Source organism: Notamacropus eugenii, chromosome 5, assembly GCF_028372415.1.
Source record: "Notamacropus eugenii isolate mMacEug1 chromosome 5, mMacEug1.pri_v2, whole genome shotgun sequence".
Lineage (NCBI taxonomy): Eukaryota > Metazoa > Chordata > Mammalia > Diprotodontia > Macropodidae > Notamacropus > Notamacropus eugenii.
The window spans coordinates 292,185,734-292,208,841 of NC_092876.1; the positions used below are offsets into that span (position 1 = coordinate 292,185,734).

Consider the following 23,108-nt stretch of genomic DNA (forward strand, 5'->3'; position numbering starts at 1 on the left):
CATACTTTACTTCAATTACTGGCTAGTAGATCCATTGCTAAGGTAGCAGTTTATAGGCACTAGATTTTAGATGGCCACCTTTAATTTTTATATTCTGTTTCATGAATCCTTACATTGATCAGTAGGATGCTTTATCCAGTTGTTAAATCTTGGAAGGGAGGCATTTTGCCTTTTTTTATGACTGTCATAAAAGGACTGAGAAGAAAAGTTGAATTGTAATAAAAATAATAACTTCAGGATGCAGTGATTACAGATCTGTAGTGGTGGGAGGAGGAATGAACTGGAGGCTGACATAATGGTTGCAGGATAACTTCAACCTCCTAAGTAACATCCTTAATCTGAGGTTCTCATGTGCTCTAAAGCAATAATAAGTGTATTTTACTGTCCACCATAAAGTACATTTTGAAAACTGTTACACATTAAAGCTCATTATTTTAAGTTGTAGGATATTAGTGGTAGACAGATAACCTTCAGGAAAGATATTGGATAAGTTTGTCTACAAAAATCAGTAACAATTATAGCTTGAATGCTCAGAAATTTTCAGTTGAAACCTGTTTTTCATTTTATGTAGGATATACTTAATATTAGCACTTTAGTCATTCATTACTATCAAGGTCTGGATATGATTTTTTGGGAACAAATTTCTTTATGTGAAAAGTCAGTTTCATTTTTAATAATCCAATCAAATTAGTGGAAAATGTAGCTGTCACCAGAGGTGTTAGCCCTTTATTATGTTTTATGTATTAAAAAAAAAGATTTTTAGCTCTTTAACTTGAAGGGCACTTTCTGGTTTATTATCATTATGTAAAAGACTACATTCTTGGAAGGATTTGCAAATTTTCATGAATACAAATCATGAACTTAAAACAATATGGTACAGATATAGTACTTTGAGGATTACTGAATGATTAGAAAACAAATTATATCAATATTAACAAGAGAAAGAACTAGGAAATTATTCACAAGGAGCTAATCTGTTGTTTTAAGCCACAAATTCACTGTGTAAATATTTTCATCTTTTTATACCCTATATCTAGGACAATGTATCATAGCTAAGTTGTTTAACAAATATTTTTAATAAAAACTATTTTTGTAGGAATTATCACTTTTGAGTCATTCTTAAAACTTCTCCATCTTTACCCACCTATTTACTTTCCATCAGTCACTTTATTTCTACCTATTCTCTTTTCCTTTCAAAAAAATTACTAAACATGTAACCTGTTTATTCACTCAATCAGCATGCATCACTCACTGTCTAAACTAAGCAAGGTTTTTAACCTGGGGCCTATTAATTTGTTTTTTGTTTGTTTGTTTTGACAACTGTATTTCAAGGTAATTGGTTTCCTTTGTAATGCATTGTATTTGATTTTATCCATTTGTAAGCATTATTTTGTGTAGGTGTTCACAGGCTTCACCAGACTGCCCAAGGGGTCTACTCTACACAAAAAGTTAGGGATTCCTATCTTAAAGCATCAATTCACATTTTATCTACTCATTTTTAATCTGCTTATCAATCTGTATATTTTAAGTATTTTTTCCTATTTATTTCTCTAATGAACATAAAATTTTTCCTGGATTTCTCTTCTCATTTCTTTTTTCTTTGGGAAACTATCATCTTTTCAAAAGTGAGTTCTTTCTCGTTGCTTCCCTTTATACTTCTCTAGATGGAACAGATAAAATTCAGTTATATGAATCAAAACTTACATAACTGCACTACTCCCACTCTTCTGTAGGAGAATCCAGTCTTTACTTGAGTTGAGAGAAATCAGATCTCAGGAAGATGTGGTATGGTTCATCAGGTCTTCCCAGGCCAGTCATTGCCTCTCTATTCCTTATTCTCTGGCACTCAAAAAAGTAGATTCACTAAAACTTTCAGCCATAACAATAATTTCTTAAGTCATATGCTCAGTAAGAATTTATTAAGTATCTACAGCATGCAGGACTTTGTGTTAATTGCTGGAGAAGAAAAAAGGGCAAAAATGAGACCCCACTGTCAAGGAACTCACAGTGTGAAGAGAGAGACAACAGGTAACAGCTGTGTAAAAACAAGCTAGATATAGGACAAGGTGTAACAATCTCCTAGGGTTGTTGTGAGGATCAAACAGGATTTTTTAAAGTGCTACAGTACTCCATCATTGCTAGCTATTATTATTAGTTACACTGTTTCATACTTTGCCAAGTGTTATTTTTTTCCATAGCATCATAGTGTCATAGATTTAAAGCTGGAAGAGAACTTAGAAGCCATTGAGTTGAACCTTCTCATTTTACAGATAAGGAAACAGTTGGAAAAAGTTACATGACCAGGGTTATACAACCAGTAAATTGTATGAGAAAGGATTTGAACTTAAATCTTCTGGATTCCTCATCTAATTTTACTTGTGAAGTAAGGTGCTAGTGACGTATGTAACAGGTGGAAAGGGGTTCATAGACTTTAGAGCTAGAAAGGGACTTAGAAATCATCTAGAACAACTTCGTGATTTTGCATATGGGGAAACTGTGGCTTCTAGAATGGGAGTGACTTGTCCAAAGTCACCCATGAAGTAAGGGTTTGCGTAGGGATTCAAGGCCAGATTTTGTATCTCTTTACATTACACCACACTGGCTCAAGTGATTGGCCTGAGATTATACAAGCAATTCATAACGAAGGCAAAATGAGAACACAAGTTTCCCAACTATAGTCCAGCAATACTTACATTAGATCAGCTGATACTCTGAAAGCTTTAAAAAAACCATTTTACTTCTTCCTCTATCACAGATTATAGCTCTTCTGTCTCTGAATTTTATTGCCTGTGTAACCTTGGACAAATCACTGAGCTTTTCTGGATTTCTATGGGTTGTAGTATTCCTTCCATTTCTAAATCTATGATCAGTCAATCAACATAAGTACCAACAATGGGCCACCCATTGTGCTACATGCTAGGATATGAATACAATGAATTTAACCATTCCTACCTGCAAGGAGCTTACATTTCATGATCCCATGTAATTCATGTACCTGGATGGTGCCAAGACTATTCATAGAAATTAGAGGGAGAGAAAATGGTGATGGAACAGCAGTAGCCAGCTTGCTCTCTGCTCCTTCCCCAATTCTCAGGTCTTCTTGAAGAGCCAATCCTCAGCATCCCTGTGGAATAGTACAATAATTACATAAATACTTTAATACTATAAATAAATACCCAAATACATGATGTTCAGGATTCACCCCTCATCACTCCTGCTATACCTAAAGTGAGTGAGGCTAATGTCTCAAAGGTGAGGAAATGGAAAAGGTATCCTTCATTTGGTCCTGATTCTCAGCACTAGTTACAGTTTCTGTTTTTGAGATAATTTGACCAATATAGGGATGACAGAGTGAGGCCTAATTATGAGTTTTAGTTTAGAACTAAATAGCAAGTTACTCTAAAATTGACTTCTAGTAAAGACATCAGGACCCAGCTCATAGGGACCTCATGTGTTTCTCAGCTATAAGAATTCCAACCCAGTTATTGTAAATGGAAGAAAAAGAGCAGCAAAGACAATTTGTTTGATGAGAAAAGCAAGAGAAAAAGGAGGGGCATAAAAGTATGAGAGGGACAAGAAGGTTTCTAAGGAACCAGAACAAAGGAACTTCCAGAAAAATGATGATGAAGGGTAAAGAGGAAAGTTCTACTACCTCTTTGAACCAGTCAGTGAGAAATACTGAGGGAAGGCCTAGGTGGTGGAGGCTATAGAAAAGAAGTATTGAAAGGGTCCTAAATATAATAATAATACAATAAACATTTATTCCACACTTACTCCGTATTAGGCACTCTGGTAAGCCTTCAGCTCCTCACCACAAGAAATAATTGAGAATGTGAGGGACTTGAGGCCCTTTCTCAGTGAGAAGGCAAATGTCTCAGAAGTATCACATGAGTTAATGAATAAAAGTCCTGTTAATTAAAAGTTCTTAATTAGATTTTAGATTCCTGTATTCCACAAATAAGAGTTAAAGAAACCAATTCTGAAAGTGTGGAAAATGAAGACTAACAAGCTGACAAGAGAACTAGAATTAAGGTTATATCAAAGCTATAAAGAAGTTAGGCAGGAAGAAATTCAGAGGGAGGCTAAATGTTTCGTTATTGGTACTGACAATCAGGATTAAACTCTAAAGATTTTCAGAACATATAGCACTTCCTTTTTTTTCTCTGTTGTCCTTCTTTCCCCTCCTCTGACTAAGAAATTCCCTTTAAAGTACTCAAGAGGATTTGCTGTGGAGATTATGGAATAAAGCAAGGAATTTGAAGAAGAAGCAAAAGAAATCCTTATGATTTTCCTACTTCAGGGATTTTAGTAATTAGGGAAGTCCAAAAAACTATGGGAAGTGGCGGTATCTCAAACCCAAAAGATTGATAATGCCTAACTGTGTGGAGAAAGCTGACATTCATGTGAAATTCCTGTCTTTATGAGAGTGGAATTCTAAGAGGACCTGGTGGGGGAGGGACTTACCAATCTTGGGTTCTAGTACATTATCACCTTCATTACCAATCATAACAAAGGTTCATTATACTTTGTTCAATGCCATCTAGAGGAAACTCTGTTGTTCTCTTTGATGGAAGCTCTCCAATTCTGGAATAATTACTAAATCAGTCCAATATTAAAATCAAATGTTGATGACCGACTGAATCATATTTTTGTCTTTGAGAAAAATATTAATCTATTTTCTGTACCTTAATGACATCCAAATTCATCAATAGCAAATACTTACTGATTCGTGTTAGATACTGGCAATTAGAAAAAAAATTACAGGATATTGTTCTGGCCCTTGAGGAGCTTATGGTCTATTTGGAGGGAAAAGATACAGAACTCATAACAGTTAGAAGTAATAGATAAATGACAAAAGACTGGTGTAAACCAAAAGGTCAAAGGATTTCTAAGCAGGAAGAAATGACAGGATTCAGTATGTGTGTAGAAATTTCTGATGAGAATTTATCTTTGGAGGCTTCATAGAAGATTTGGGCTGTGAACCAAGGAAGGGTATAGTCTAAGAGAATGGAATAAGTAGATGTAAGAAAAACATTCCTTGGTCAGAAACCATATGTCAGCAGAACTTATTTTATGGGATCAATAGGAAATAAATTTTTGAAAAGAGATCTTGGGTCCAGGATTGTTAATGCCAAATTGTTGAATCAATGAATGAAATAGTACTATATGACAAGTACTGTGTTAAGAGCTGGGGATGTGAATCAAAAAGTGAAACTATCTCAGACCTCAAGGAGCCTACATTATATTAGGGTAAGACACATATAGAGAAATCATGGCCAAAGAAGAGTGTATATGGGAAGTCACAGGGATAGAAGGTTAAGCAGTTGAAAAGTCAATTGATAAGTCTTTTCAAGGGAAATCTGTAATAATCATTTGATTCCTTAACCTGGAACAAGAAATGAAAATTGTTCATGGGATACATGTGTGGTGGTAGGGAGGATGGAACCAAGTTCAGGATGGATGAGTAGATGGATTTGAATTTCTATTTTATTTTTGAGTTAATGAGGTTGTATTTTGTTATGTCTGAATTGGGGAGTGATTTAAAATTATTGAGCAGATAAGAGGCATGTATAATATTTTAGAAAGATTAATCTGGCATCATATGTAGCAAAAGACTGGAAAGAGAAAGAGGAACCAAACACAATGAAATATTTGAAAAGGCTCTCAGTACAACTGTGAGATGATGCTCATTAGTAGAATGATTGATTGTATTAGGAATTAAAAAGAAGAAACATCTGAAATACATTTTGAAAGAAAATGACATATAACTGAATTACAGGTCAAAATTTGAAAATATTTTTAAAAGCACACTTGAAAAAAATCCATGAAGTAACTGTAGAACGGTTCATTAATTTTCTGTTTTTTTGTTAAAAAACTTCTTCCATCTCCTCACAACTTAATCCATAATTGAATCTTTGATAGAAAAAAACAATTAAAGAATTTAGCATTCTCAGAAGCTAAATATCAAAACAACATACCCTAATAATGACAAGGGAAGAAAAATAACTCTAGAAATTCCCATTTTAGGGTATGTTCTTTCATAGCCGGTGAAACTTTTTAATTTAAGATTTTTATAAAGACTTGTAATTTAGCTCATGAAAACATCTCAAAAGCTTCTATGATTATGTTAATGAATCTCCAGGGAGAGCTGTGTATAGAATAATTGTCCAAAAGGATATGTGAGACCTTAAAATAGATATGGAAGATAGCTCAATGGAAAAAACAAAAGTACTGAGGAAGGGCATAAATTCAAACTATAAAACCATTGGGTAAAAGTTCATTGCTGCCTATAGGCAAGAAGTATAATTGCCTACCTGTCAAATATGCATGAAATTTTTATCTCAGCAATCAATAATTATTGTGTATTTGGCCTATTTTGTTATAGCATGCTCAAATTAGACCAGTCTAAAATACAAAATTGTAATAACATTAACAAGAAGTCCCCTTTGAATGCTATGACTGGACATTGGGCAAAAGCTGGGTAATCAATAATATTAATAATTGAGGGTCTCTGCCTGCGAGGAGACACTTGTAGTCAAAGTGTCCTCTCAGTTGTCTCCTCTTATTTATCATAATTACTTAGTGCCCTAGTCAACACAAGGCTATAGTCTGACTGAAAGGAAAATATTCCCCCAAAAGCTTATTTCTTTGAATGACTTTGAATATCACATCTATTTTTCTGACAGGACTAGTCCCCAAAAAAGAAGGTATAAGGATACAATAACACTCTCCTGGAGCTTTAATGGATTATTGGAATCTCTATGATAAATAGTATGGTGTACAACATAGAGATTACTAAATTATTTCTGACCTCAGTTAGGAACTTTTAAAATAAGACTTTAAATATAATAAACCCCTGCTAAACTTTACCCTCTCCACTTCTCCCACCCCAAATATTTGTGGTTTTTCTGATTTGGGGGGGGTTATTTTTTTGCTTGTGTATGGAAGTTCTTAACAATTATTTTTCACTGTTCTTTATTAATTAGTCACCTTATGTTCCAGATTTTACTTTTGTAAAGCAGAGATATCATGTTTTTGCACTTACTCTGCCTTGTTTTTCTAAGATCCACTAAAATTCAGCATTTGTAAGGTCTCTTGATGTTCACTGCACATCTCCCACTCAAACTCTCACTTTCCTTATGTGTTTCTTTCTGCTGCCTCCCACTGCCTAGCAAATTAATTTTTTTCAACATAATTGCCCAAACTCTAACTTTTCACACTGCTACATTTCATTAGAAATAGAAGCTTTTTCCTGCGGATCTTTTTCAGCAACTCCCAAAGGCAAAAGTCACATTTGTCACACTCTGTATCACACTGTTTTCTTGCACATTGGTCTCCCAAGGAGGGATCTTGGTGTATAGGCATATGAGTTTTTGGCTCAGGATAATTTCTGATTGATTTTCAACATCCTAAGGGTGGTTTATTCTATAGATAGAATTTATATCTGTTAGATAGATGAATAAATAAACATACAGCATTTTTTTATAATATTTATTTAACATTACTCCATAGAGTGCCAAGCAGATAGATAGACCACCTCTATTGTGGGAATCGGCAATCTAGATAGAGATAAACAAGATATGAAGCATGCAGTAATTTTTTTTAAACTGACGAGCTCAAGCCAAAAATAAAAATCAGCTGCTAATTTTCCCCCTAACCCTCCCACCCTTGTTGCCTATTCTGCTAATTAAATTCCATGCAACACCTTGGATACCTTTCTTGTTTGAGTTTGCATGTTGTTTGATATATCTAACCTTTAGCTGTACATTTGCAGTGGTTCTTAACAGAAATTTGCATTTCTCCCAGAAGAAATGATTTTCTGGGTAGTACTTCTGTTTGATGCCATTGAAAAAGCCAGGATTTATACAAAATGGAAAATGAGCAGGGAAGCTAGAAGTTTGAAAAACAGCTCAAGACAAGCCTGACATTCATTGCCAACATAAAGCAATGAACTGAGTCAAGCAGATGGCCACTTGTTTGCAAGTTAACTCATTCCTTTCAGTCTTTCTGAAGATGTTGACCTTATATGGAGGATATGTACATTTCAGAGCTGTCTTTGTTTTAAGTTAAGCATGGACTTTTCCTGAGGGATAATAAGTTCATTTTGATTAAACATTTCCAGTGAGTTTCTTATATGAGAGAAGGGGTAGTACAATTGAGGGGAAATAGAAACAAAGCACACACAAAAAAACATACAAACAAAGTACCTTGAGTATTGGCAATGATATTCCATAAATGGCTATTGAATTCAACTGGGGCAGCTAGGTGGTACAGTGGATAGAGCACCAGTGCAGGAGTCAGGAGGATCTAAGCTCAAATCTCACCACAGACTCTTGACACTCACTAGCTGTGTGACCTTGGGCAATTCACTTAACCCTAATTGCCTCATCCTGGGTCATCTCCAGTCATCCTGATGAATATCTGGTCACTGGATTCAGGTGGCTCTGGAGGAGAAGTGAGGCTGGTGACCTGCACAGCCCTCCCTCACTCCAAACAAAGTCAAGTGCTAGTCATGTCATTATTTCTCTGATGGCATGGTCTTCTTCAGCAATGAAGGATGAACACACATCTCATTTCATAGAGGAGCAAAATGAAACCCCAGAAGGTTAAATGATTTACTTAAAGTTACATGATTAGTAAACAGCAGACTTGGATTCTCCCTCAAGTCTCATGAGATTGAAACTGTTTCCACTGAATCATTGTGAGGAAAACATTTCTTTAAGTAGTATGCAAATGTGGCCTGTCATCATTACTACTACTCCTGTGACCAGCATTGGAGATAGCATCCTTTTCTGGGACCTGTCTCTAAAAGGCATGTAGGAGGTGTTGCTTTGCTCTTTCCTTTGAAAACCATTTATTATATCTCTAGCATGTGGAAAACATTATACTAAGCAGCAGGAAAAAACACAAGAATAATTAAGACATGATTTCAGCACTATGGAGTTTTCCGCATATCAAGGAATATATGAAAAATTTACTATACAGTAAATATTTGACTTAGTGCAGGCAAGAATATATTTAGAGCACTAAGACAGATACATAGTAAAGATACAAGATTGGAGAAAGGAAAGATTCTATTTATCTAGAGGGGAAGACTTCATGGAAGAGGTGGGATCAGGCCTACGTGGATCATATTTGAGAAACTTTGCAAACTATTAGGTGGAAACATTCCATGCATAATGAATGATTGAGGCAATGATATTTTCCACATAGGCTGGTTTTACAGGAGCTTATTAAGGCATTTTACTTGTGTCCAAGTCTTCATGACTCCATTTGGGATTTTGTTGGCAAAGATACTGAAGTGGTTTGCCATTTCCTTCTCCAGTTCATTTTACAGATGAGGAAACTGAGGCAAACAGGGTTAAGTGACTTGCACAGGGTCACACAGCTAGTAAGTGTCTGACATCAAATTTGAACTCAGGTCTTCCTAACTCTAGGCCTCTCACTCTGTCCACTGTGTCATTTTGCTTGTAGGAATTTAGATCAGTTGAAAGAGAATAGTATGAAATAAACATGGACAAGTGGGGGGCAGTGGAATGGTAGGGTGGGGGCAGGGATGTAGAAGGCTGTGGAAGAACTCATATATCAGACTAACTAGTTTAAACCTTATTTATTACCAAAATAAGGACACTGATATTTTTTAAATAGGCTGTCAAATAGATTGCATTACTTTATGGTAAAAAATTTTTACTAAATGAATTGATTTTCCTTTTGGTTAGTTAAAAAATAATTGTTCTGTCATCATGTTTCCTTTTTCATAATATTACCTAATATAAAGCCTTGCAGTTCTTTCTCATTGGGTTTGAGAATAAGCCCAACTCCATGTATGAAGTGACTATTAGCTTGACTGCACAATCGACAGTAATAGCTGACTTGAAAGCCTTTGTGTCTCAGGTCCGGGACAATGTATGGAGGGCCAGGCTTAGAGACAGGAAGCAATTGGGCATGCTCTGACACACGATGGCTGTGTAACCATGGGCGAGAACTTTCAGTACTCCTTACAGTTTTATATGACTATAAACTGCAGAGTTAGCTGCTGATCTACTTCAGTGGTGACTTTCCATACCAGTGTCCCAATTTCCACATCAGAACTCATACCCCCAAATCCCTCAGAACAAAGTCACAGAACCATTTACAAAACATCAGCATCATTCACCCCCTAGTCCTAGGTCATTCCAAGGATCTGAGCCTCCTTTTGATACATGACTCTTACAAATTTTCCTGTTTTTTAATTCAAACATAAGGACTTATTTGCACTATGGTACATTCCATTAAAGTTTGCTACACTTACACTTGGGGATGCTAAAAGTATGCAACCTAAATGTTTATTTGTTTTTAATCCCTGAAATATGCACTATCTGTTTTGTAATACCCCATTCACTCCCCACCCCTGCGAGTTCTGATTGGGCCCTACATGATTAATGATAACCATAAGCTACCTACCACAAATTCTCTAATCAGCCCTAACTCATCTGAATGAAAATCATAAATCAGTAGATTTATAAATGCCTACTTCTCAGTTGGCAATGTAAATTCTCTGAGTAATTTTTCCCCCAAAGGCTAGAAGGCACCCTCATAATCATGGCACATATATGAAATTTTGACAGTGCTCAAGTCATTATAGAGTGAGGAATATGCCACTACTTTATTGTACAGTCATTAAAATATAAATAATGGAAAGCATGAATACTTCTGAAATAGGAATTTTTTGGATACATTTATTTTTAAGCTGTACTTACCTTTGGTTCACTATCCAAACATATTTTCTTTTGCTTATTTCAAAAATTGATTCATACTCATGCAAATTGCTGGTTGAAAATTGAGTTAATCATAGATTTGGAATTTCTTTTCTAAAGTGTAATTCCCCAAAGGCAGATTGAATAAAGACCCCTACCACTCCTTGAAGAGTATTAAATTTGATCACTGTGAGCTTTTACAAGAAGTAAAATGGATAGATTTACTTTTTTTCTTAAACATTAATTTACAAACAGATAACTAGGGTATCTATGTAATATTGAGGCACTTAACCTCCCCCACTCCTTTCCAGCATTACTTTGATGCTTTAAGATCTTCAGGAACTGAAAGAAAATTACGAACGCAAACTTTTTGTTTAAAATGTTTTTCATTGATCATTTTTTCCAAGTCTAAGAAGACAGGGAATATAGTTTACTTTCCCAATATGATTTCAAGGCTCTTTGTGTGGGATCTACTCTTAATCTGTATATACTTACCCCATTCACAGGGATTTAATGAACACAATTATAATTGCGATTTTGCTCTGTGTAGTATATAACTAGGGACCTAGCATTATGATACTTATTATAAATTGATGTGACCTTTTGTTGCTGTTTTGGTTTATTTGCTTCTTTTTTCTGGAGTTCATCTTACCAAAAATCATTTATGAAAGTTATAGCTAATTGATAGAGTAGCATCAAAGTCACTGTATCTTTCAAGCTGTACACTTGACCAACAGTCAAGTAGATGTTCCATCCTTGACAGTTTAGAAATTTTATTTTCTTTAAAATGTAAAAAGAAACCCCAAACCTCCCGTTATGACTTTTAGCCTGTAGTTTATTATAATTGTATGTATAAGCAGACATTATATGTAAGATTGACCATTCCTTTTATGTGTTATTTGTTTAGTATGCAGAAGCAGTTAACTTGTTTACAAAAATTCATTCGTTTTCTTCCTAGTAGTTGGACTAGCTAAGTCTAAGCAAACAGAGATGATGTGCCCAAACCTGCATTCTCTTAACTAGTAATAAAGAACCCTGCAGGCTTGACAGGTTGTCACGGCAATTATTCACATGAAGTTATGTAGCAGTTGTATCTGTCAGCCCATGCAGTACTGAATATTTTAACTGGCAGTCTTCCAAGACCGAACATTAATCTTACGATCTCCTATTACAGTCCCTAATCAAGATATTCCAGGGGTGATTGCACTAACATTGTTTGAAGACTACATCTACTGGACTGACGGGAAAACCAAGTCACTCAGCCGTGCCCATAAAACCTCGGGAGCAGACAGACTATCCCTGATTAACTCATGGCATACCATAACAGATATCCAGGTGTATCATTCTTATAGACAACCTGATGGTAATTATTCTTTCCATGCTTTCCATAAATGCATCACCACTTTCTATCTACATCTCATTTCTGATTCTGCCAAAGGTTAAGTATGAAATTTTTAGCAATGATTACCATAGTTTCCATTATTTAGAGCTTTTATGAGTGAATTCAGCTGGTACTAAGTGAGATTATTAGGAAATCCTTTGAAGAAATTAATGATGTTTCAAATACCTATTGGATTGTTTAAATGATATTATTCTAAAAGTCAAGCCAGCCAAAGGAAATGAGAGTATACTAGAAGTCCAATTATGCTGACAATTGTGAACATTTTCATAATCTTCTGAATTAATGGTATTTAAAGAAACTCTAGACCTAACTTAATCAAACTCAACCAATGTTTAATAAGTGCTTGTTATATGTAAAGCACTGTCCTAGGCACTGGGAATTCACATACAGACACACACACACAGACACACACAGACACACACACACACACACACACACACACACACACCTGAAAGAGATTACATTCTGTTAGGGAATATGAATCATCACTTATTGACTTAATCCTGTGACAATAATTGACCTTTAGCAACCATTACATAGAAGTCCTTCTTATAGAAAATTAACAATTCATCTATATAAGCAAATTAGCTACAGTGGTATAAAAGACAAATAATACATCCTTGACGCTTTTGATTTTATTTTAGTTTTATATTTAGAAACATACAGAAATCCTCATTCCAAATGCTTGTAATGCTCTGTACAAGCTTCACAAGAAAGGTTTTTTTCTTATGTGATATAAATACTCTAGTGTACAAGTGCTTTCTTTTAAGCTCCTTCATTGTAAAATCAAATGCCATTTTTGCTCAGTGTGTTGCTTTTTTTAGAAGTCAAATTAGATTATCAGTCATGCTGAGGTGTTAGGTCTTGATTACCAGATGCCTTGAAATATTTGTGGGCCTTAAAACATGTTCTGAGCCCTGACCCTCACCTGCCAAGTTTCCAAGTCCTGAATACTAAATCATACTGTATTTTTTCCATTTGTCTGCAGTTGCTAAACACGTCTGTATGCTAAACAATGGAGGCTGCAGTCATCTGTGTCTCTTAGCCCCTGGCAGAACACACACCTGTGCATGCCCCACGAACTTTTACCTTGCAGCTGATAACAAGACCTGCCTCTCAAACTGTACAGCCAGTCAGGTAAGCAGAGGTTTGAGAAGTTTCTCCATAGGATGTAGTGATGAGTTCTTAATTCCCTTTTCCTACTTCTTTAGAAGGAAGAAAGGGAGGGAGGGAGCAAGGGAGGAAGGAAAGAAGGAAGGGAGAGAGTGATAAAAGAGAAAAAAAAGGAGGAAAAAGAATAGCAAATAATAAACCAAGATATTCTGACAAGTGTGATGTTCAAGTAAGTGTAATGGTTCTAAGGAGGTACATAGAATGAACTGGGAAAATAAAAATGGTAGAAACTAATTGTCTATGTGATAAGAATGAGACTTGAATTGGTAAATGTACCTAATGACAAAAGAGAAAGCAAAAACAGAGAAAGAAAACTATAGATCAATTTCCCCAATGAATAACAATGCAAAATAAATTTTACCTAAATAAGTAAATAAATAAATACTAGCAAAAAGATTGCAGCAATATATCACAAGAGTCAAACACTGTGAACAGGTGGGATTTATACTGGGAATGTAGAACCTAATTCAATATTAGAAAAATCGAAACAAATTTATAAGAATCCAAGTCATTCCCCAAAGGGCGTAAAAAAGGCTACTTTCAGGTGGAAAAATAAAATCTCTCTATATTCATATAAAAAAAGTGTTTCGAATCACTAATTAGAGAAATGCAAATTAAAACAACTTGGAGGTGCCAAAACATACCAATCAGATTAGCTAATATGAAAGAAAAGAAAAAATGATCAATTTTGGAGGGGATGTGGGAAAATTGGAACACATGCTCTGTTCATGGAACTGTGAATTGATCTAACTGTTCTGTAGAGCAATTTGGAACTATGCCCAAAGAGCTATGAAACTGTGCATACCCTTTGATCCAGTAGGTCTGTATCCCAAAGAGATTTAAAAAGGAAGGGGAGAGACTTATTTGTACAAAAATATTTATAGCAGCTCTTTTTGTGTTGGCAAAGAAATGGAAATTGAGGCAATGTCCATCAATTGGGGAATGGCTGAACAAGTTGTGGTATATGATTGTAATGGAATACTATTGTGTTAATAGAAATAACAGGCAGGATAATTGCAGAAAAAAAAAAAAAGATTTACGTGAACTGATGCAAAGTGAAGTGATCAGAACCAAGAGAACATTTTACAAGGTAACATCTATTTTTTATGATGATCATCTGTGAATGACTTATCTATACTCAGCAGTATAGTGGTCCCAGGCAATTCCAAAAGACTCATAATGAAAAATGCTTTCCGTCTCCAAAGAAAAGAACTGGTGAAGTCTGAATGCAGATTGAAGCATACTATTTTTCACTTTTTGTGTTTCTTTGGCCTTTGTTTTCTTTTACAACATGACTAATATATAAATATGCTTTACATTATTGCCTATATAACCTATATAAAATTTCTTACCATCTGAGGGAGGGGAAAGGGAAAGGCAGAAAAGAGAATTTGAAACTCAGGTTTTAAAAAAATGTTAAAAATTGTTTTTATATTATAATTATACATGTCACAGATGAAAAATAATAAAATATTATTCAAAAAAGAAAACTACCACTCCTCCTAACTGAATTTTGCCAAAACACAATAATTCTTACTTACATTTCTGTTTTGAGTCTCCTTACTACATAATACAATAAGCATCGATATTAATGGAAATAAGATTCAAATAAATCAAAATGGAGATGTGAACATCTTTTTTAACATCATGAACACCCTTCTTGTCATTGCTAGTTAATAAAGATTCATTTCTTGCTCATTTACTACTTATGTCAGAAATAATATTTAATCATTCTTCTTGTTTCAGTCAATACTGTATATGGCATCGTATTTTGCCTAAGTTTCTCACTGAAGACTGGAGATGTTTCAGGGAAGTGTATATGTGGGCAACTTAGAAGGTAGTTTCTTTTCTGGGATACCATATCTTCCTAACAGGAAGCTGATCATGGCTTTACTGTCTATTCCACCTTTTTTCCTCCTATTTTTGGTAAACTTTTGGTTGACCAGTTCAGCTTGGCACCATATTTTCTCCTGAAATCCCTTGCCTTACTGTGATTTCTATCTTGTTAAAATCTAATCCTGCAGTAAACCTCATAGGCCTCCTCTGCTCTCACTCACATGTTGCTAAACAGAGATGGAGAAATCATGCCACTGTGTTTACTGAATTTAAGATTAACTTTGTTATACATTCTCATCTGGCCCTTCACTACAATAAGGCAATTATTTTACTCCTACCTCATTGATTTTCTATCTCATTCTCCAACCTTCCCTTCTCTCCTCAAGTCTTCACACTTCTTCCTTTCCACCATTATCACTGAGGACCTCATCTGATACAACAGGGAAAAAAAAATCAATTTGCTGTGTTTTCTCTCACAATCACTTAATATTATATTTTACTCTCTTCTTTAATTCCTTTCTCCAACAAAGAGGTGGCCTTTCTCCTCACTAAGCCAAATTCCTTTATTTATAGCCTTAATCCTATCCTTTTCTATCTTCTCCAGAAGATTGCCAACAATAATACCCCTTCTAATTTTCAATCCTGACTCTTTTCCCTCCACTTACAACATGCTCAAAGATCCTGTATTTGGGAGGGGGGGGGAACAAACCTTTTTAGATCTTACTATTCCCTCAAGCTATCATCCTATATCCCTTTTCCTTTTCTCAGCTGAAGTCATAGAAAAGGCTATTTCTAGTTATTTCCTCCCCTCTTTTGACTTCTTAATTCTTTGCAGTCTGTTTTCCTATTTTCATCACTGAACTAAAACTGTCCTTTCTAAAGTCACCAAGGACTTTTTTATTATCAAATCCCATAATCTTTCCTTAATCTTTATCCTTCTTCACAGCTCTGCAGCACTTACCCTTATTGCCCATTTTTCCTTCAGTATATTCCCTCTATATATTTTCATGACACTGTTATATCTCTTGACTTTCTTCCTATGTGTGTGATGACTAATTCTCGGTAGCCTTGGTTGGATTATCCTCCAAGGCCTAACCCCTAACTATGGTTATTCCCAGTACTTCAAGCTTAACCTTCTAATTTTCTCCATATATACCCCTTCTTAGTGACTTCATCAATACCTATGGGTTTATCATCTTTATGATAATGATATATCTATCCCTACACTCTTTCCTAAGCTCCAGCCATATGTCACCAACTGTCTATTAGACATTTGCAAATGGATATCTCAAACTCAATGTGTTCAAAACAGAATCAATTATCTTGCCCCAAGACCCACTTCTTTCATGTTTTGCGGAGGACACCACCATCCTTCCAGTCACAGAGGTGCGTAACTTTGGTGTCATTCTTTATTTCTTACTCATCTCACGTGTCTAATCATTTGTTATATCTTATTTCTACCACAACACCATCTCTTGAATCTGTTCCCTTGCTACTCATAGAGATTCCAACTTGAAGCTCATCTTTCATTAAATACAAAAGGCAAAAGCTTTCTTGTAATTGCACTCTTCCTTAAGTCTCTCCTTATGTCAGTCTAAACTCCTGCCAAAGTGGTTTTCCTAAACTCAAGCTCTCACCATGCCATTCTTTATTCAGTAAAACTGTGATTCCCTATTACTTTTAGTAGAAAATATAAAATCCTCTGTTAGACATTTGAAGCTTTTCTCAATCTGGTCTTGACCTGCCTTTCTAGTTATTTTGTATTTCCCCTCTTCATCAATGCTATAGTCTAGCCAAAATGACCTTGACACACATGACACTCCATTTTCCATCCATTGTCCTCTGTACATTTCTGTCTTGCTTAGAATATACTTCTACTCCTCTGCTTCTAGAATCCCTAGCTTCACAACTCAGGTGGTATCTTCTATGTGAAATCTTTCCTGATTCCAACTGCTAATACCTTCCCCCCAAATTACTTTGTATTTATCTTAATGCACATGCCTATATTAATGTATATGTTGTCTCTCCCCAGTTAGTTTATAAGCTTTTTGAGGGCAGGAACTATTTCACAATTGTCTTTGTATTAACTTTACCTTGCCCAGTGCCTGGTACATGGTAAACTCTAAACAAATACTTTTGCATCAAGTAACTTGCACTGTATGACACATACTGGGTCCTACCTTCTCCTCTCAGCATAAATAAATAAATAAATGAATGAATGAATGAATGAATGAATGAATGAATGAATGAATGAATGAATGCCACAAGGGATATATAATTCAGAATGAGAGGGGTTCTTTCTTCCATCTCTGACTACAATTGTTCAGACATTTTTTATCATCTATCTGCTACATATGACTAGTCCACTAGGACTTATTGGATATGTGATTCTCAGTATTTCCTGATAAGCCTTTCAGTCAGTGATTTAAAAACAGAACAATAACAACACCAGTAAAAATAATGACTAATATTTAACATCTTTATGGATTCTGATTTCGTCTCACTGATGCAGATCATAACCCCAAAGCACAAGTTTTTTGTTCACTGCATAGGTTAAAAATTAAGATGACCTGGTAGCCATATTTTCTTGGTACTGAACTTACCTGAACCTTTCAGCAGAGACTGGGCCTTGGATAATAAACATATAGTCTGCATTCAGGCCTATACTCAAAACATTTCTAGTGTGGTAGGATCTACCAAACCTTGTGACCTGCTACCATAGCATGCAAGGATCTAGAGTCACCTCCATGCCACAGTGAGACTTCAGAGGAGGGTTTTATGGATGTGGGAACAACTGCTGGATTTGATCAGAATTCCTGCTTCAGATACCAGATCTACTTCTTATAACCTATGCAGCACTTAGCAGGTCACTGATCTTCAACTGGTTTCCAACTATTCCATCTCTAAAATGAAAATTTTAGGGCAAAATAACATGCAGAGCCCCTTGATAAAGGTGGATAGCAAGCCAGATTAAATTCCTTACCGCATTGTCTACATGTTAGATAGAGGCTAGTGCATGGAAACACAATTTTAAGCAAAGTAGATGGTAACTTAAGGCAAACAACAAACCATACATTGATGGGGTGCTTGGGTATTGTGCAACATTTCTCCCTAGCTTCAAAACATGATCCCTAACGGTTTTCTCCCCAGCCCAAGGACACTATGCCTAGCAATAACTCATGAGTGGGCCCCAGTAAGACAAAATGCCTTTCCCCACCATTACTCATGAGTGAACCCCAGTAAAACAAACTATCTTTTCCTATAACAAGAACAAGCTGACCTCTGAAGAAATTCTCTTGTAAAAACAGGACTGTCTTGTAACCATAGAATTATCATTTATTGATTCTCAAAGTTATGGTATACAATCCAGAGGTGAAGTTATAGTCATCAGTTCTCAAAGCTATCCTGCTACAGATGCAACAGACCAGAAATATACCCCTGAGAAACCCCTTCCTCTGGTTTCCAGTAGTGAATGATGCTGGTGACCAAGGTTGTAAATTATCATCTAATTAGCATATCTTCCAGATAATCCATTACTTTTCCTATATAATCTTTAGCTTCATTCCTGTTAAGCTGCAAGTTCCTTAAGGAATGCAAGTTTCCGAAGGAGCTCTGCCCACCATGTTAGCATTACCATACACTTTTGGCACCTTGACTTAAAGAATACTTGAGTCTGTGAATTCATTCCAGACAGCTCTATCCAGTACTCTGGTCTTTGTGGGGATCCCTGAACTTCTCAAACTGCATAAATTTTACTGCACACAAATAGTAAACTATGTTTGTGTGGTGCAATACATTTTTGATAGACACCTGATTGTGAGTGTTGTCTTATGAAGGGTGTATTTTTATGTTATCACAAAATCATTATAACCAGTTACATTATGCCAATGGTAGTAGATTAATTCTATAAAAGCTATAAATTCTATAAAATTAATTCTGTGAGAGCTCACAAAGTCAGACTTTATTACATTCATATTAATTCCACTGGGAATTAAAATACATGAGACCCAAGTGGAAATAAAGAGGATCTTTCTTCTGAAATTCAAGAAAAAATCCCCAGAACACTAACCTTTTCAAAAGTAAATGGCTTTTCTTTTTTGGAAGTTACCTAGTGATGATCTAAATGAAAACTTCTCTTACTTCTACTAAAGCAGAGTACATAATGGGATTTTGTGTCGCTTCTTTTTGTGCCAGTGTTAGGATGAATTTCCTTTAGTAATTACTTTATAGTCCTTACTTCTTGTGGGTGATAAGAATGTAATCCTTAATTTATTTTATGAAGATATTAGTCTTGGGGAACATTTACTGTGAAGGATACTTTCCATTTATATTTAGAGTTAATCTTCTTTAAGTTACTGAGCTTAAGGATGAAAAATGGATCACAGGCTAGAAATAGAAAAGATCTTCCTTCTGAGAGTAATGAAAAGATGCTGATTAGCATAAAAACTGTAGCATGATAAATATATTTTACCCTTGCTTTCTCTTTACTCAAATGTCTTTTTATATATCTATTAAAAATGAAACAGATAGCAAATCATGGGGCTGTGTATGGTTCCAGTAGTTCGTGTTTATTTTAATAAGAATCATCTAGTGAATACAATTTTTTTAGAGATTTTTAAAAATCATTGAGACTTTTAAAATAGGGCAGTATCATGAAACTCTAAGTACTTCATTGAATCAATTGTACTTTCTGTTCATGGAATAGTGTGTGTGTATTTATGTTTACCAAGGTATTATATCACAAGTCAATCACTGTCTATGTCAATGATTTTCTCCCTTCTCCCAGAGCCATGGGAGGTAGAAACACAAAAGACATGAATACAGGCTTAGCCAATGCAGGCAAAACAGCAGAACGGTCACATTGTCACTTGGATTCATAGCCCTGTTGTTCAAAGATAACAAACAGGTTTCCAAATCAGTTCTACTGACCTTTAATAAAGATGAATAATCAAATGCACAACAATTTGCTGAGGGATAGAAGATATGGTGAAGAACCAACTGAGCTAATAAAATTATGATTACCCTTATCCCAAGTCAAATGTGTTTTGTACAACAATGCCTGTGACCTTTTCTCGTATTTTTTCCATTTCTCAAGAAACTAATACAGTCACAGAGATGCCTTTCACCACCTTCACATTTTTCTTCATGTTAGCAGAAGAATATATTCACTGTCACATTAAAGTTAATGGCAGTGTCTGCCCTTGGAGCAGCTTAATGTGATACAAAACAAGTCCAGCAAAAGCTAACAAGCCCTCTGTTGGTTTGAGAAAAGACAGTACACATTAAAAGGATACTTTGGAGGACATATTTCCTACTAATTCTATTCCATCCAATGAACAATTATAAGACATTGGCCATATGCAAGACGCTGTTCTAAGAGGAAGAAATAAGAAGACAAAAATGAAACAAGTTTTACAAACTTCAAGGAGTTTACTTTCTACTAAGACTAAACAATTTGTACACAGTTAAGTAAATACGAAAAATACAGAATAATTGGGGAAGAGGTATGAGGCTAAATGTGGGGAAAGTCCTAACAGCTGAATTAAGGAAGCTAGTGATTCCAAGTGACAGAGATGAAGAGGGAGACCATTTCAGGTATGGGAAGGAAGAGAGGGAAAAGTTGGGGAAGTATATGTGAGTGTAATGATGCATAGACTGGCCAAGACCCAAAGGATTGAGATAGAATTCCATGTACTGGGAACATAAATCTTCACTAGAGAAATGTTACATGTGACTAATTTTTCTATTATCTGAATCTCTTATAAAAACTGAAAAAAAGTGCCAATAACTACTTCAATTACATAGAAAGTGTTGTAAAAAATAATCCATGAGAACTATTTCTTGAATGACTAAACTACAAAGAACCATCAATTCCATCTTTTTAATTTGGGAAGAATATTGCAAAATGTGCATTTCATTCAATTTCCTTTGGGACAAAGGGAGGGCACAGAGTTTTTATTCTAAGCTTGGGGAAATTGCCTGAATGTGTTGCTGACTGGTTGACATAATTAAAGGAATTTGGCATAGAAGAAACACTTTTACTCTGTCAAAAAATTTCAATGACTTGTGCCTTCTCTTGAGAAAAATACGCTTTTCTGTTTTCTATACTTGCTGTAGGTGAAAGATGAACAGAATGTTGCTGAGAAAGGGATTATTTATGATCTTAGGCACTCCCAGGAATATATTAGCTATGCTTTCTTGGTCTCTGCTGAGTAGGCCAATAGTGGTATTACCAGGGCAATAGTGTTTCTGTCTCTGGGTGAAATGGGACAAAGACCATGGGCTTGATTTATATAGATGGATTGTGAATTATTATTACTTGTGAACTGGGACAAATGAGAACCATGTGACCTATGAATAAAGAGTCCTTTGTTGAATTTTGGGCACTCCACAGTTTCTTATTTTTACCTGATACCTCAATGAGAAAGAAAAACCATCAGATGATCAAGGGTGACCTGGCTCGGGGGAAGGGAGAGCTAGGCCACAGAACCCATTTGTAAAAGAGATTAAGGGAGGATACTCCACAGAAACGAAAATGTGAGAGTTCTTTGGGTTTTCAACTTGAATTCTATTTTTAATTCCCAAGCTTTTGTTGGTGACTCATCAGCCTCTAGGTCATCTCTGTTCATGTCATTTCTGTCTATATGTAATAAATATCACTGGAACTTGTAATTTGTTAGCAATTCTTGGGATTATTTCCTTTACAAATTATTTCTCTGCCTGTATAACTTTTTAAGTATTTGCAATTCAAGAATGGGATTTTAATATTCTTATTTTCATCACATGCATGCATATACATACACACACATATATATGATATGCAGCATTACTAATTGTTCTCTTTTTAGTTTCGATGCAAAACCGATAAATGTATCCCATTCTGGTGGAAATGTGACACTGTGGATGACTGTGGAGATGGATCTGATGAACCTGATGACTGTCGTGAGTATATTAAGAAATGATGATAATTAAAATTTAGAACCTCTTCAATCATATATGCCTACAAAAATTGAAACTGCCTTTTGATGCTTTTTGAAATTTAAAAAAAAATGTTTTTCACAACACTCTTATCACTTTACAAAATCCTGAAGTGACAGTTGGAAGTCTCAAAGAAGTAATGAATGACTATTATACTGAGAATGAGTCAATCAGACCTTTTCAACAATTACATAATGTCTGAGTTGATCTTATTTGTGAACTAACCACAATATTATATAACTTTTTATAAAGGGATATTTAATCCAGTTTTGATATGGCATGATACAAAGGTAGAAGACAAAAAACATTTAAACTACGACAGATTGCAAACTGAAATTTTACCTTTAAAGTGATGTAGTTTCCCAACTTTTCTGTCAGTATTAAATTTTGAAAGAACCTTCAAATTTCTATTTCGCCATTAACTAATCTTGAACATTGCTACTTCGTAAGCTCTCATGCTTTGAACAGCTGCAAAGGTCAGAGTTGCTACCAGTCTGAGTCCAGAGACCTATGTGTGAGTGGCATTGCAAGATACTATTTCTTAAAGTATCACTGTTAACTTAGCTCACCTTGCATAATCATCAGGTGACTTTCCTGTGATAGTCTCTTACAGGTCACGGAGCTGACCACTCTAATACTGCTGTCAGGCTGAAGATGGGTTGCAGTCAATCATGATAACACTTACAATATCCCCAAGGATAGTTGCCATTTTGACATTGACAGCTGAATGCTAGATCCTTAGAAGTGGTGAGGAAAGACGCCATTCTTATCCCACTAAATACAAACAAGTTGGAGCAACAAAACTCTCCAGAATTCTAGTCATCCAAAATAAAACAGAAATGAACCCTTTTAGAAAGCAGCATCTCCTCATAGAAAATTACTTGAATTTACTACTCAAGTCTTAACTCTCAAAATGTATTTTAGTTAACCCTCCAGAGTCCATTGGTTCCAATGGGAGTTTTTTTCAAATTCTAATTTAGGAC

The 23,108-nt window shown here is 35.3% G+C and overlaps 1 protein-coding gene across 3 annotated transcripts in view; it reads left to right on the forward strand.

The window, feature by feature from the left end:
• Window positions 1-23,108, forward strand: part of LRP1B (LDL receptor related protein 1B) — a 2,222,640-nt gene that overhangs the window by 1,906,665 nt on the left and 292,867 nt on the right. For all 3 annotated transcript variants that reach the window (XM_072613193.1, XM_072613191.1, XM_072613192.1), the window contains 3 exons: window positions 11,911-12,099; window positions 13,127-13,275; window positions 21,996-22,089. In XM_072613193.1, the coding sequence (XP_072469294.1) occupies window positions 11,911-12,099; window positions 13,127-13,275; window positions 21,996-22,089 (432 nt within the window). The remainder of the gene's footprint in view (window positions 1-11,910; window positions 12,100-13,126; window positions 13,276-21,995; window positions 22,090-23,108) is intronic.